The sequence below is a fragment of the Pristis pectinata genome, chromosome 12, assembly GCF_009764475.1.
Source record: "Pristis pectinata isolate sPriPec2 chromosome 12, sPriPec2.1.pri, whole genome shotgun sequence".
Taxonomy (NCBI): domain Eukaryota; kingdom Metazoa; phylum Chordata; class Chondrichthyes; order Rhinopristiformes; family Pristidae; genus Pristis; species Pristis pectinata.
In genome coordinates, this window is record NC_067416.1 from 30,985,364 (window position 1) to 30,997,017 (window position 11,654).

An 11,654-nucleotide genomic window follows, 5' to 3' on the forward strand; every position below is an offset into this window, starting at 1 on the left:
AGCTACCTTATCAAATTGAAAGCAGGGTGAAAATTAGCAGCAAAACTAATGAGATAAGGGCATAGAAAGCAGTGCCAAAGCAGTTGTCTATGTACTGGAAATAATTGAGGGTGGGGACATCCCACAATAAAAAAAACTGGACTGGTGTAATTTGGGCCCTTCCCACAGATACATCTTTGATCTGGAGAAAGTGAGTGGAGTTGAAAGGAGTTGTTCATTGTGAGGCCTGTTAAGTGTTTCCAGAATTTCGTTTTTGTTTCAGATTTCTAGCATCTACAGCTCATTTGTTGGCCTTATGGTTTTTCCTCTTGCTTATAATTTGGCCATTTTGCTAACTTAGTCAGCAAAAAGGTGTCACCCATGTTTTTTTAAGACTACTTTGTATGTCCACTTTAAAAACAGCATACAAAAGTTAGGATATACATCTGTTGGTGAATTCCTGCTCATTTACACAATAGGCCAGGGCAGAAATAATCTGTTGATAGCTAGGCCAACAATAAATAGGAGGAGCTTCTATCAATTTAAGACAAACTATGCCAGAAAAATATTTGCGTTTATATGTTTTGACGTAGATCACGTACTGAGACACTTGTGGCTTGATATACAATATCTACAATGACACTTAAAGATCATTAAACATTTCCAGTCAACGAGGAAGTTGGATTGCATATATAAAATCCCTCCTATTGATGTTAAAGTGGAAATGTCAACCCATTGAAGGATGAAAAGTTAGTTTAACATAAAAGTTAAAACGGATCTTCCCAAAACTATTTAGGACAAACTACAGGAACAGACAAAGTGATCATTCCTTAAGATAGTTTTCCCAAGCTTCCTTTTCCGATACACACTAAAAATAAGCGACCACGCCTTAAAAGGCAAAAATAAAAAATTTAAACGAATTCACGAATTAGGGCGTGCATGTGGGCAGGGAAAGAAAGAGACAAGCACTGGGAAATATAACATGGTTTGGCTAGGAATGTTTTTGTCTGGTATATCAGGAACAAAAATCTACCCTCCCCACCCTTCAGAAGTTTGGGCGGAGAACCGGAACATTCAGCGTTCATCTGTAACTTTGAACAATCACCGAATTAAAAAGAAAATTCGCTTGAGGAACCTCATTAATAAAAGCATCAACCGAATTACTCCAACAACGTCCGGCCGTCGTGCACAGCTAATATTGGTGGTACTTCTGGTGCACAGTTTGTGTGTGTTTTAAAAAACACTTACCTTTAAAGGTGACCGATGCTATCGGGTCCGGCGTTCCGAATGTTGACCCTGGAAGATTACTGGCTGATTCTACTATCAAACGAAGCATTTTGACATCCCCAAACAGCAGGCAGTTTGCAACGACCGCATTCAACCTAACATCGTCAATGCATCTACCGACTCCCCAGTGGCGAAAGGGGAAATGATTCAGTGGCGACTAATGAGATCTTTAGTAAGAGATGCATAGGTTGAGGCGGATTGGTTGCCACACCTAGAAGCCAATACCTGCGCCACCGACCCAAGGGCTAACACCGAGGAGCAAACCACAGGACACGAGTCGTACAAAGCATTGCCACGTAGCGCAAAAGTAAAAAGAAACTTCTAAAAACAAGTGGAAAATTCGTAGACACGCCTCGGGAAAGCCTGGTTAAATTGTTTAAGCGTCACGGCTGTTGAATGAATGTTTTGATGACACACTGCTGTCTCCTATTGCTGGCGATAAGCCGTCAATTATAATTGTCGATAACTAAACTTTTTTTTAACTACGCCTTAACTGTTAATGGAAATCATGGCAGTGGTCAACACACGACAGACAGCCGCTTAGTATTAATATTCTGGAGTTAGAATAGAGTTAGACGTGCCCTTGCATATTATGAAATTTAATCAGGTCATAAATCAATATCATTCTGCGCAAAACCACAGCATGGCAGAACCCTGATTCATGAAATCAGGGTTACTGCAAAATCCTATCGTTTCTGCAGGTGTAGAGTTTCAACTCTCCTGCTGCCGTTCCTACTCAAAAGGAGAAAACGGATGAATGGCAGTGATCTTGACGAATAACATCAAGGAATAAATTGACGGCGGTATTTATCGCGAGAAAAAACATAAAAGGCATTTATACATGTTCACCTACTACAATAAAAATCGTTTATGAAGCCAATGCCACAAGAAATTTCCTGTTTTGTTTTTTCGGCCCTGTTAACGTTATATTTTGAGGGAGAAGGATAGGTTTTTCTCACTTTTTTTCAAAAATATACTTTATTAATAAAATATAGTTATACAATAGGGGATATTGTATTGACTTCATTCCCTGTAGCAAGTATATCAACATCAACATCAGCAAAATGTTTCTGTGATTATTACACCGAGACCTGCCCCTTGGTGTCCAGTGATGGGAGGACTCTATGCTGTGGCCTTTCCTCAGAGTCTTTGTGATGGCTGCACCAAGCTTCAGCATATCCCTTAGTATGTTATCGTTCACCTTAGTAGGAGCCAGTCTGCAACATTTGGGGTGGACATCTCCTTACACAAGTTAGAACATAGAGCATTACAGCATAGTACAGACCCTTCGGCCCATGATGTTGTGCCAACCTTTTAACCTACTCTAAGATCAATATAACCCTTCCCTCCCACATACCCCTCCATTTTTCTATCATCCATGTGCCTATCTAAGAGTCTCTTAAATGTCCCTAATGTATCTGCCTCTACCAGCACACTTGGCAGTGCGTTCCACTCTCTGTGTAAAAAACTTAACTCTACTATCCCTCCTGTACTTTCCTCCAATTACCTTAAAGTTATGCCCTCTCGTGATAGCCATTTTCACCCTGGGAAAAAGTCTCTGGCTGTCCACTCGATCTGTGCCTCTTATCATCTTGTTCACCTCTATCAGGTCACCTCTCATCCTCCTTCGCTCCGAAGAGAAAAGCCCTAGTTCATTCAACCTATCCTCATAAGACATGCTCTCCAATCCAGGTAGCATCCTGGTAAATCTCCTCTGCACCCTTTGTAAAGCTTCCACAACTGAACACAATATTCTAAGTGTGGTCTAATCAGGGTTTTATAGAGCTGCAACATTACCTCGCAGCTCTTGAACTCAATCCCCCAACTATTGAAGGTCAACACGCCATATGCCTTCTTAATAACCCCATCAACGTGTGGCAACTTTGAGTGATCTATGAACTTGGACCCCAAGATCCCTCTGTTCCTCCACACTTCTAAGAATCCTGCCATTAATCTTGTATTCTACCTTCAAATTTGACCTTCCAAAGTGAATTGTTTCACATTTTCCGAGTTGAACTCCATCTGCCACTTCTCAGCCCAGCTTTGCATCCTATCAATAAACCTGTTGTAACCCTCGACAACCTTCTACACTATCCACAACACCACCAACCTGTGTGTCATCTGCAAACTTACTAACCCACCCTTCCACATCCTCATCCAAATCATTTATAAAAATCACAAAGAGCAAGTGTCCCAGAACAGATCCCTGCAGAACATCACTGGTCGCCAACCTCCAGGCAGAACATGCTCCATCTACAACCACCCTCTGCCTCCTATGGGCAAGCTAATTCTGAATCCACACAACCAAGTTTCCCTGGATCCCATGCCTCCCAACCTTCTGAATGAGCCTATCATGGGGAACCTTATCAAACACTTTACTAAAGTCCATGTACACCACATCCACTGCTCTACCCTCATCAATGTGTTTTGTCACATCCTCAAAGAATTCAATCAAGCTTGTGAGGCATGACCTGCCCCAACAAGGTCATGCTGACTATCCCTAATCAGACTGTTTCGCCAAATGCTCATAAATCCTGTCCCTAAGAATCTTTTCCAATAATTTGCTCACCACTGAAGTAAGAATCACTGTTCTATAATTCCCAGGGTTATCCCTGCTCCCTTTCTTGAACAAAGGAATAACATTTGCCACCCTCCAATCATCCAATACTACTCCTGTGGCCAGTGAGGATGCAAAGATCATCGCCAAGGGCTCAGAAATCTCTTCCCTTGCTTCCTGTAGTATCCTGGGATATATCCTGTCTGGACCCGGGGACTTATCTATCCTAATGTTTTTCAAAAGTTCCAGCACATCCTCCTTCTTAACATTGACATGTTCCAGTTTATCAGCCCGTTTTATGCTGTCCTCACAAACATCAAGGTCTCTCTCACAGGTGAGTATCGAAGCAAAGTATTCATAAAGGACCTCTCTACCTCTTTTGACTCCAGGCACATGTTTTCTCTTCTATCCCTAATCGGTCCTACCTTCACTCTAGTCATCCTCCTGTTCTTCACATAAGAGTAGGATGCCTTGAGGTTTTCCTTAATCCTACTCACCAAGGCCTTCTCATGCCCCCTTCTAGCTCTCCTAAGTCCATTCTTGAGCTCCTTCCTGGCTACCTTGTAACTTTCTAGAGCCCTGTCTGATCCTTCCTTCCTAAACCTTAGTAAAGTTTCTTTTTTCCTCTTCACTAGATACTCCACATCTCTTATCAACCATGGTTCCTTCACCCTACCACCCTTTTCCTGCCTCAATGGGACAGACCTATCCAGAACCCCCTGCAAGTGATCTCTAAACAACCTCCACATTTCCATTGTGCATTTCCCTGAGTACATCTGTTCCCAATTTACACTCCCAAGTTCCTGTCTAATAGCATCATAATTTTCCCTCCACCAATTAAATACTTTCCCATACCATCTGCTCCTATCCCTCTCCAAGGCAACGGTAAAGGTCAGGGAGTTGTGGTCACTGTCTCTGAAATGCTCACCCACCGAGAGATCTGACACCTGACCAAGTTCACTGCCTAGTACCAGATCCAGAATGGCCTCTCCTCGAGTCGGCCTGTCTACATATTGTGTCAGGAATCCTCCCTGGACACACCAAACAAGTTCTGCCTCATCCAAACTTTTTGCACTAAGGAGGTAAGAAGGGAAAGGGAGGAAGGGAAGGAAGAAGGCAAGGGCAGGGAGGAATGGTGAGGGAGGAAGGGGAGGGAGGGAGGATAGAAGGGGAAGGAGGAAGGGAATGAAGAGAGGCAGGGAGGAAGGGGAGGAAGGAAGGGAGGGAGGGAGAGAGGGAGGAGGGGAGGGAGGGATATGGAGGAAGAGAAGGAAGAGGAGGGAGGGAAGGAGGGAAGGAGGGAGGGAGGGAAGGGAGGAAGGGGCAGGTAGGGAGGAAGAGGAGGGAGGGAAGGAAGAAGGGGAGGGAAGGGAGTAAGGGGAGGGAGGGAAGGAGGGAAAGGGAGGAAGGAAGTGGAGGAAGGGGTGGAGGAAGGGATGGCAGGGGAGGGAGGAAGGGGAGCGAGGAAGGAAAGGGAGGGAGAGTGAGGGAGGAAAGGGAGGCAGGGAGTGAGGAAGTGGAGGGAGGAAGGGAAGAAGGGGAGGGAGGAAAGGGAGGAAGGGAGAAAGGAAGGTAGGAAGGAAGGAAGGGGAGGGAAGGGAGGAAGGGAAGGAAGGGGAGGGAGGGGAAGAAAGAAGGGTAGGAAGGGCCGGAAAGGGGGGAAGGGGAGAGAAGGAGGGAAAGGGAGGAAGGAAGTGGAGGAAGGGGAGGGGGGAAGGGGAGGAAGGGAAGGCAGGGAAGGGAAGGGAGGAAGGGAAGGGAGGGAAGGAAAAGGGACAGAGGGAAGGAAGAAGGAGGGAAGGAAGGAAAGAAGGGCAGGGAATGGAGGAAGGTGAGGAAGGGGGAAGGGAAGGGAGGAGTGGCGGGAGGGAAGGAGGTGGAGGGAGGAAGGGGAGGAAGGGAAGGCAGGGGAGGGAGGAAGGAGAGCGAGGAAGGAAGGAGAGGGAGGGAGGGAGGAAGTGGAGGGAGGGGAGGCAAGAGAGGATGGAAGGGGAGGGAGGGAGGAAGGGGAGGAAGGAGTGGAAGTGAAGGTAGGGGAGGAAGGAAAGGGAGCGAGCAAGGAAAGGGAGGGAGGGAGGGTGAGGGAGGAAGGGAAGGAAGGAAGAGAAGGGAGGAAGGGGAGGGACAGAAGCAGGGAAAGGGAGGAAGGAAGTGGAGGGAGGGGAGGTAGGAAGGGGAGGGAGTGTGGGAAGAAGGGAAATGGAGGGAGGGAGGGAAGGAGGGAAAGGGAGGGATGGAGTGTGGGAAGAAGGGGAGGGAGGGATGGAGGAAGAGGAGGAAGGAAGGGAATGGAGGGGAGGCAGGAGAGGGTGGAGGGAAGGGAGGGGGAGGGGTGGGGAGGGGAGGGGAGGGAGGGAGGGAGGGAAGAAGGAAGGAAGGAAGGGAGGACCCCCGCTACCTGGAAACCTACTCCACAATCAATCTAACTCATCCCTCCTACACAGCCCATAACCCTCCATTGCTGTACATCCATGTGCCTACTAAGAGTCCTTCCAGTCTCCCTATTGTATCAATCTCTACCACCACCCCCAGCAGTGCATTCCAGGCATCCACCACTCTGTAAAAATCCTACCTCTGACATCTCCCCTATCCTTTCCTCCATTCACCTTAAATGGATGTCCTCTGGTATTGGCCATTGCCACCCTGGGAAAAAGGTGCTGGCTGTCCACTCTATCTATGCCCCTCATAATCTTATACACCTCTATCGAGTCGATCGCTCCAAAGAGAAAAGCCCTAGCTCGCTCAACCTTTCCCCATATGTTCTCTAATCCAGGCAGCATCCTGGTAAATCTCCTCTGCACCCTCTCTTAAAGCTTCCACATCCTTCCTATAATGAGACAACTAGAACTGAACGCAATACCTTAACCAGAGTTTTATAGAGCTGCAACATTACCTCATGGCTCTTGACTAATGAAGGCCAGCGCACCATATGTCTTCCTGACCACCCCATCGACTTGCGCGGCAACTTTGAGGGATTTATGGACTTGGACCCCAAGATCCCTCTGTTCCTCCACACTGCTGTGAACCTTGCCATTAACCTTGTACTACGTCTTCAAGTTTGATCTTCCAAAGTGTATCACTTCATACTTTTCAGGGTTGAACACCATCTGCCACTTCTCCACCCAACTCTGCATCCTATCCATATCCCATTGCAACCTACAATAACCTTCTACACTATCCACAACACCTCCAACCTTTGTGTCATCTGCAAAGTTTTAGGCAGACTAATGTGCATCTTTCATGGTTGATTCCTGTGTTACACTGCTGCCAACAAAGAACCTCAACAAAGACCTCTGTAACCAGAGAGAGAGAGATGACATGTATCCCAACAGGCTCTGGGAGTGGAGCTTTTCCAGTCAAGAAATTGGCTGGGTTGAAAGTTCACACTCAGTGATATGAGAAATATGGAGTGACCTTGAGTAATCAGTGTTACACAATAGAACAGATGTATCTTGTCTGTGGAGCTTATTAAAAATGAATGGGTAACTGATGGACTGCGAAGCCAAGAGATAAACTCAAGATTGTGAGTGAAGATAATATTGAAGAAGTTGGAAAAACAAGTACATATCTGGAAAAGAATGGAGTTATAGCCTTATAATTGGTCATAAAGAAAACTAGAGACATCTGGAGAATATGTGAAAGAAATTATAAAAAGACTTTACAAGGTAACAGCAGCAACAGCTCCAGAGGCCAACATTCACAAGGAGGAGGTAATCTTCCACACCTGGGACAGGGTGTCAGGAAAACTCATCGTGAGCCTGGCCAGTTTGCAAGTGTGCAGGTAATATTTCAGTTTAGTTACAGAAAGTAAACATAATGGTGCATGTTAAGTAATCAGTACGTGCATGTGTTAATAAAATAGTTTGAAAACAGAACTCTGTTGACTGTGATTATTGCCTGGATGTGTTGTCAGATAGTGAAGGACAACACCTTTGTATTCCTTTCAAGACTTTCCTGGCAAACATCAAGTCCACAAGGAGATGACTAACCATCTTTCCCTCATTGCAGCCACCTTGTGGGCAGCCTGCAGTGGGTCTGAGACTCTGGCTATGCATGAAGATTCAAACAGAGAAGGTCCTTCCCAACACCATCCAATCAGGACCTTGGCACTTGAGACTTCTGGCAATGAAGCATTCTGTCAAACGACTCTGACTGTCTGCTTAGGGAAGCATCTGACAGGATCAGCGCATGGCCTCCAGGATGTTCCGCGCAGACCACTGCCTGATTGACTTGTGGTCAAAAGTGTTTTGCTGCGGAAACCTTTCTACAAGGGACAGCTGATTGGTCCGGATGGATACCTTGCCCAAGAGTAGCCTTGATTCTACTGGCAATGGTCTTGGATAGAATCTTAGAATCCAAATTTAATAGTGTGATAAGTCAACAATTTCTGATCTCCTCCCTCACCCCCTTCTGCTTTAGATGAGGGTGATGATATGCTTCCTCATGGACTCTGGCATATGCCCTACATAAATCACTAATTGCCTATTAAGATACTCTATAAAGTAACTTTTCTGTTAATTCAGAGACCATCCAGTCACACTTAATTAAAGTGCATTGTAAAGAAAGTGAAAAAAAAATCTTGTTTACTTTTTTGGCTTCTGTCTTTACAAACTCTCATAAAAACATAAGCAGAAACAGGATTTTGCCCCTTCATATCTGCTCTGTTATTCATAAAGATCATGTGTGATCTTTTACCTCAGTGGCAATTCCTTGCACCAGTGAAATTTGGTTCCTATAATCAGAAAATCGATTGATCACTGCTCAGCAACTAAACCCCCACAGCCTTCTTGATACAGAATTGATTCACTTCCTTCTGGGTGAAGAAATTTCTTTTCACTGCTGTCCTGAACAGCTGAGCCCTTATTCTGAGACTGTGGCCACTGGTTTGAAACACTCCATCCAGGGGAAACATCAAACTGGCATCTATCCTGTCAAGCTCCATAAGAATTTTGTATTTTTTCAAGGAAATCACCTTTGAAAAAACTGTAAGGCATTGCACTATCAGATTTTATTTCAGACTTTGAATATTAGTAATACTTACTGAGTAAGTAAACATTATTAATAATTATGCTTGCAGTAGATGTTAGTTGCTTGTAGGACAGTAATGCTGGAATCTCTTAACAAGGCTACTATCTTACAGTTAACATTTGCAGTTACATGGAGCATTTTTAACAATATTATCAGTTCAGAGAGTTAAGCTCTGAAAGTTTCAGACCATTTCATCGATTCTAACGCCTTCACTCTTGAGCATTTAAGTAACAATAATAGCGGAATTACAATCCACTGAAATTGAAAAGCAACTGTGAACCATACTTGTATCTGAACTGAGATGCTTTACAATATATACTTGAAATATTTGACCTGGTTTCTCATTTAAATGTATAATCCCATGGACAAGTGGACAAATTTTCACATTTGAAAACAATCACACTGAATGCAGTTAAGTTCTTAAAATTTTTTGGTTCTATGACTTAAGTAAACCAACTGCAATGACAGAATATTTTTGTCACACTGTCTCATTGCCTTTTAAAGTTATAAAGCATTGCAGTGAATAAAATGAGGATGTTGCAATGTCTATCTTGCCAGAAAGCTTTAGGCTTATCTGACAGTTGGAGCTAGTTGAAAAGATGTTAAGATATGAATTGGGAGGCATTCAGTGCGCTTCAGTGTTGGGGAAGAAGCATTGAATGGTTCTAATAATTTGAAAAAGTGAAGCACCTGGAGAAATTTGATAAAAGCATTTGGTGTTGAATATTCCAAATATTTTTTGAAAGATACACTTCCTAAATAAAACACAATATATAAAAGACATTAATTTTTGTCAAATATGTACAGGAGAGCAAACTCCTACAGTATGTAATAGAGTTGAGGACTTTGAGAATGATGCAAATTTTGAAAGCTTAACGAAGGACAAATGAAATCTGAAATAATTTTCAGCAAACACCCAAAATGTAATCAAGTCCTTCAGAAATTAGGAATAAAAATAGTAGAATGAACCATTCCAGCTGATGGTGCAAGCGTTAAAACAGCAAAAACAAATGTACATCATAAGAAGTCACATAAGAATTTATTTAGAACTAATAGTTAATGTTTCAGTTACATTATATTTCATCAGAACCCCAAATCCTAATTCCTATAAAATCCCACTGTCCCCTCCCCCATCTGCCTATTACCCCATCTCACCTGGATCCACCTATCGCTTGCTCCACCCCTTCCCTCCACCTTTTTATACTGGCTACTTCCCTTCTATCTTTCAGTCCTGATGAAGGGTCTCGACCCGAAACGTCAACTGTCCATTTCCCTCCATAGATGCTGCCTGACCCACTGAGTTCCTCCAGCACCTTGTGTGTTGCTCCAAAATCCTAACTGTCCAGCTTTTGATCCTCTAATTACCACAATATTTCTGCAACTATTAATCTGCTCAACCTCCAATTTTGTTGTCGTGGACCCCACTCAAACCCATCCCTGACTGTTTCCTGTGATACAATCCTCATCTCCACACTCTTAGCTTTAAGAGGTGCAGCCTTGAAGCAATACTGCAAAGGGATTAGTCACCCTCTGCCAGATCTAGATAAACAATATAAAGTTGTCCCATTGTCTGTCAAAACTGCTCACTATACCAGGATCATCCTTAAACACAAATATAATCACTGGGTTATTCTTTTCTGCAACAAACTGTTTCCCTGATTTCCTCCATCTTTGCCTCCAACAAGTGCCATGGAATTCTAATGCATAAGCAGCTGGCTCTATGCCTCTATTGCTTCCCTTCCTTCTCTAGTCTTTCAGGGTAAACTTCCAAATGCTCTCCAAGGCTCAGTTCCAAACTGTCATCTTTCCTGTAGTTCTCTCCTATGCCCCTCTGAGCTCATCTTGGTCCATGCTATCCAACTCCTGCACCGTTGTCCCCACCCTTTTCATCCCCTTTCCTTTTAACTGCTAACTCCATCCTTTCTAAAGCTGCTGTGTCATTTGTTTTCAATAATGCAACTACTTCTTGCTCTTTGTAATTTTGCTTGCATTGATGGCAGAGGTTAGATAAATGTGAATTCCCTGTTTGTACACCGATATATTCTAATTCTAACTTTTAGGCTCTCCAATGCTTGTTAAAATCTGTTACAAAAGATGAATTGAATCACTCAGGGAGGAGCTGACCGGAAAATGATGAAGTGTCCACAGATGAGTGAAGAAATGGAAAAAAAGTGATAAAATTTGGAGTGACTGGTTCTCAGTCAAGTGTGTCATTGGCACAAGTTTTAAGGGTGACTTATTCTTCTCACACAAAATACTGTAAGTCAAGCAAATACAACCTCTGAGACTTTTTTTTGTAATAACAATGTAATACATATTAGAAGATAAAATATGTTATTTGCAAGTCTTCATTTCGTTAAGTAACATTTCTTTCCACTGGGACAATGAAAAAAATTCAGAGTATTTCATTGCTTAAAATCAAATGCAGAAAATGGCTCAGATTTTGCAGTTGCAATGACAATCACTCTATTATGCAAAAGCAAAATACTTCAAATATGGAAAATCTAAAATAAAATCAGAAAATTCTGGAAATACCTTTGCATGTTAGGTGGCATCTGTGGAGGGGTAAACAGAGTTAATGCTTCAGGTCTATGAAAGGGCAACACTAACTTTCTGAACCTGACAGCTCTAGAGATTCTTGCAAACGCACAGTTTAACACACAAATCTCAGTTCCTGTCAGTGGATCAGTCTACGCTGCTGGAGTCTTCCCCACCCCAAAGCAAAGGGTTAGGACAATCAAATGGACCTGCAGTTCACACATTTAAAAATCCTGCTATAAATTACATTGAAATCTTGTGCTTA

The 11,654-nt window shown here is 43.4% G+C and overlaps 1 protein-coding gene across 1 annotated transcript in view; it reads right to left on the bottom strand.

Moving 5' to 3' along the window:
* LOC127576924 (myoferlin-like) overlaps window positions 1-1,938 on the bottom strand; it is a 183,359-nt gene extending 181,421 nt beyond the window's left edge. Inside the window, 1 exon segment of the mRNA XM_052027748.1 lies at window positions 1,228-1,938. Coding sequence (XP_051883708.1) covers window positions 1,228-1,315 — 88 coding nt within the window. The 5' untranslated portion in view covers window positions 1,316-1,938.
* Between the last annotated feature and the right edge of the window lie 9,716 nt (window positions 1,939-11,654).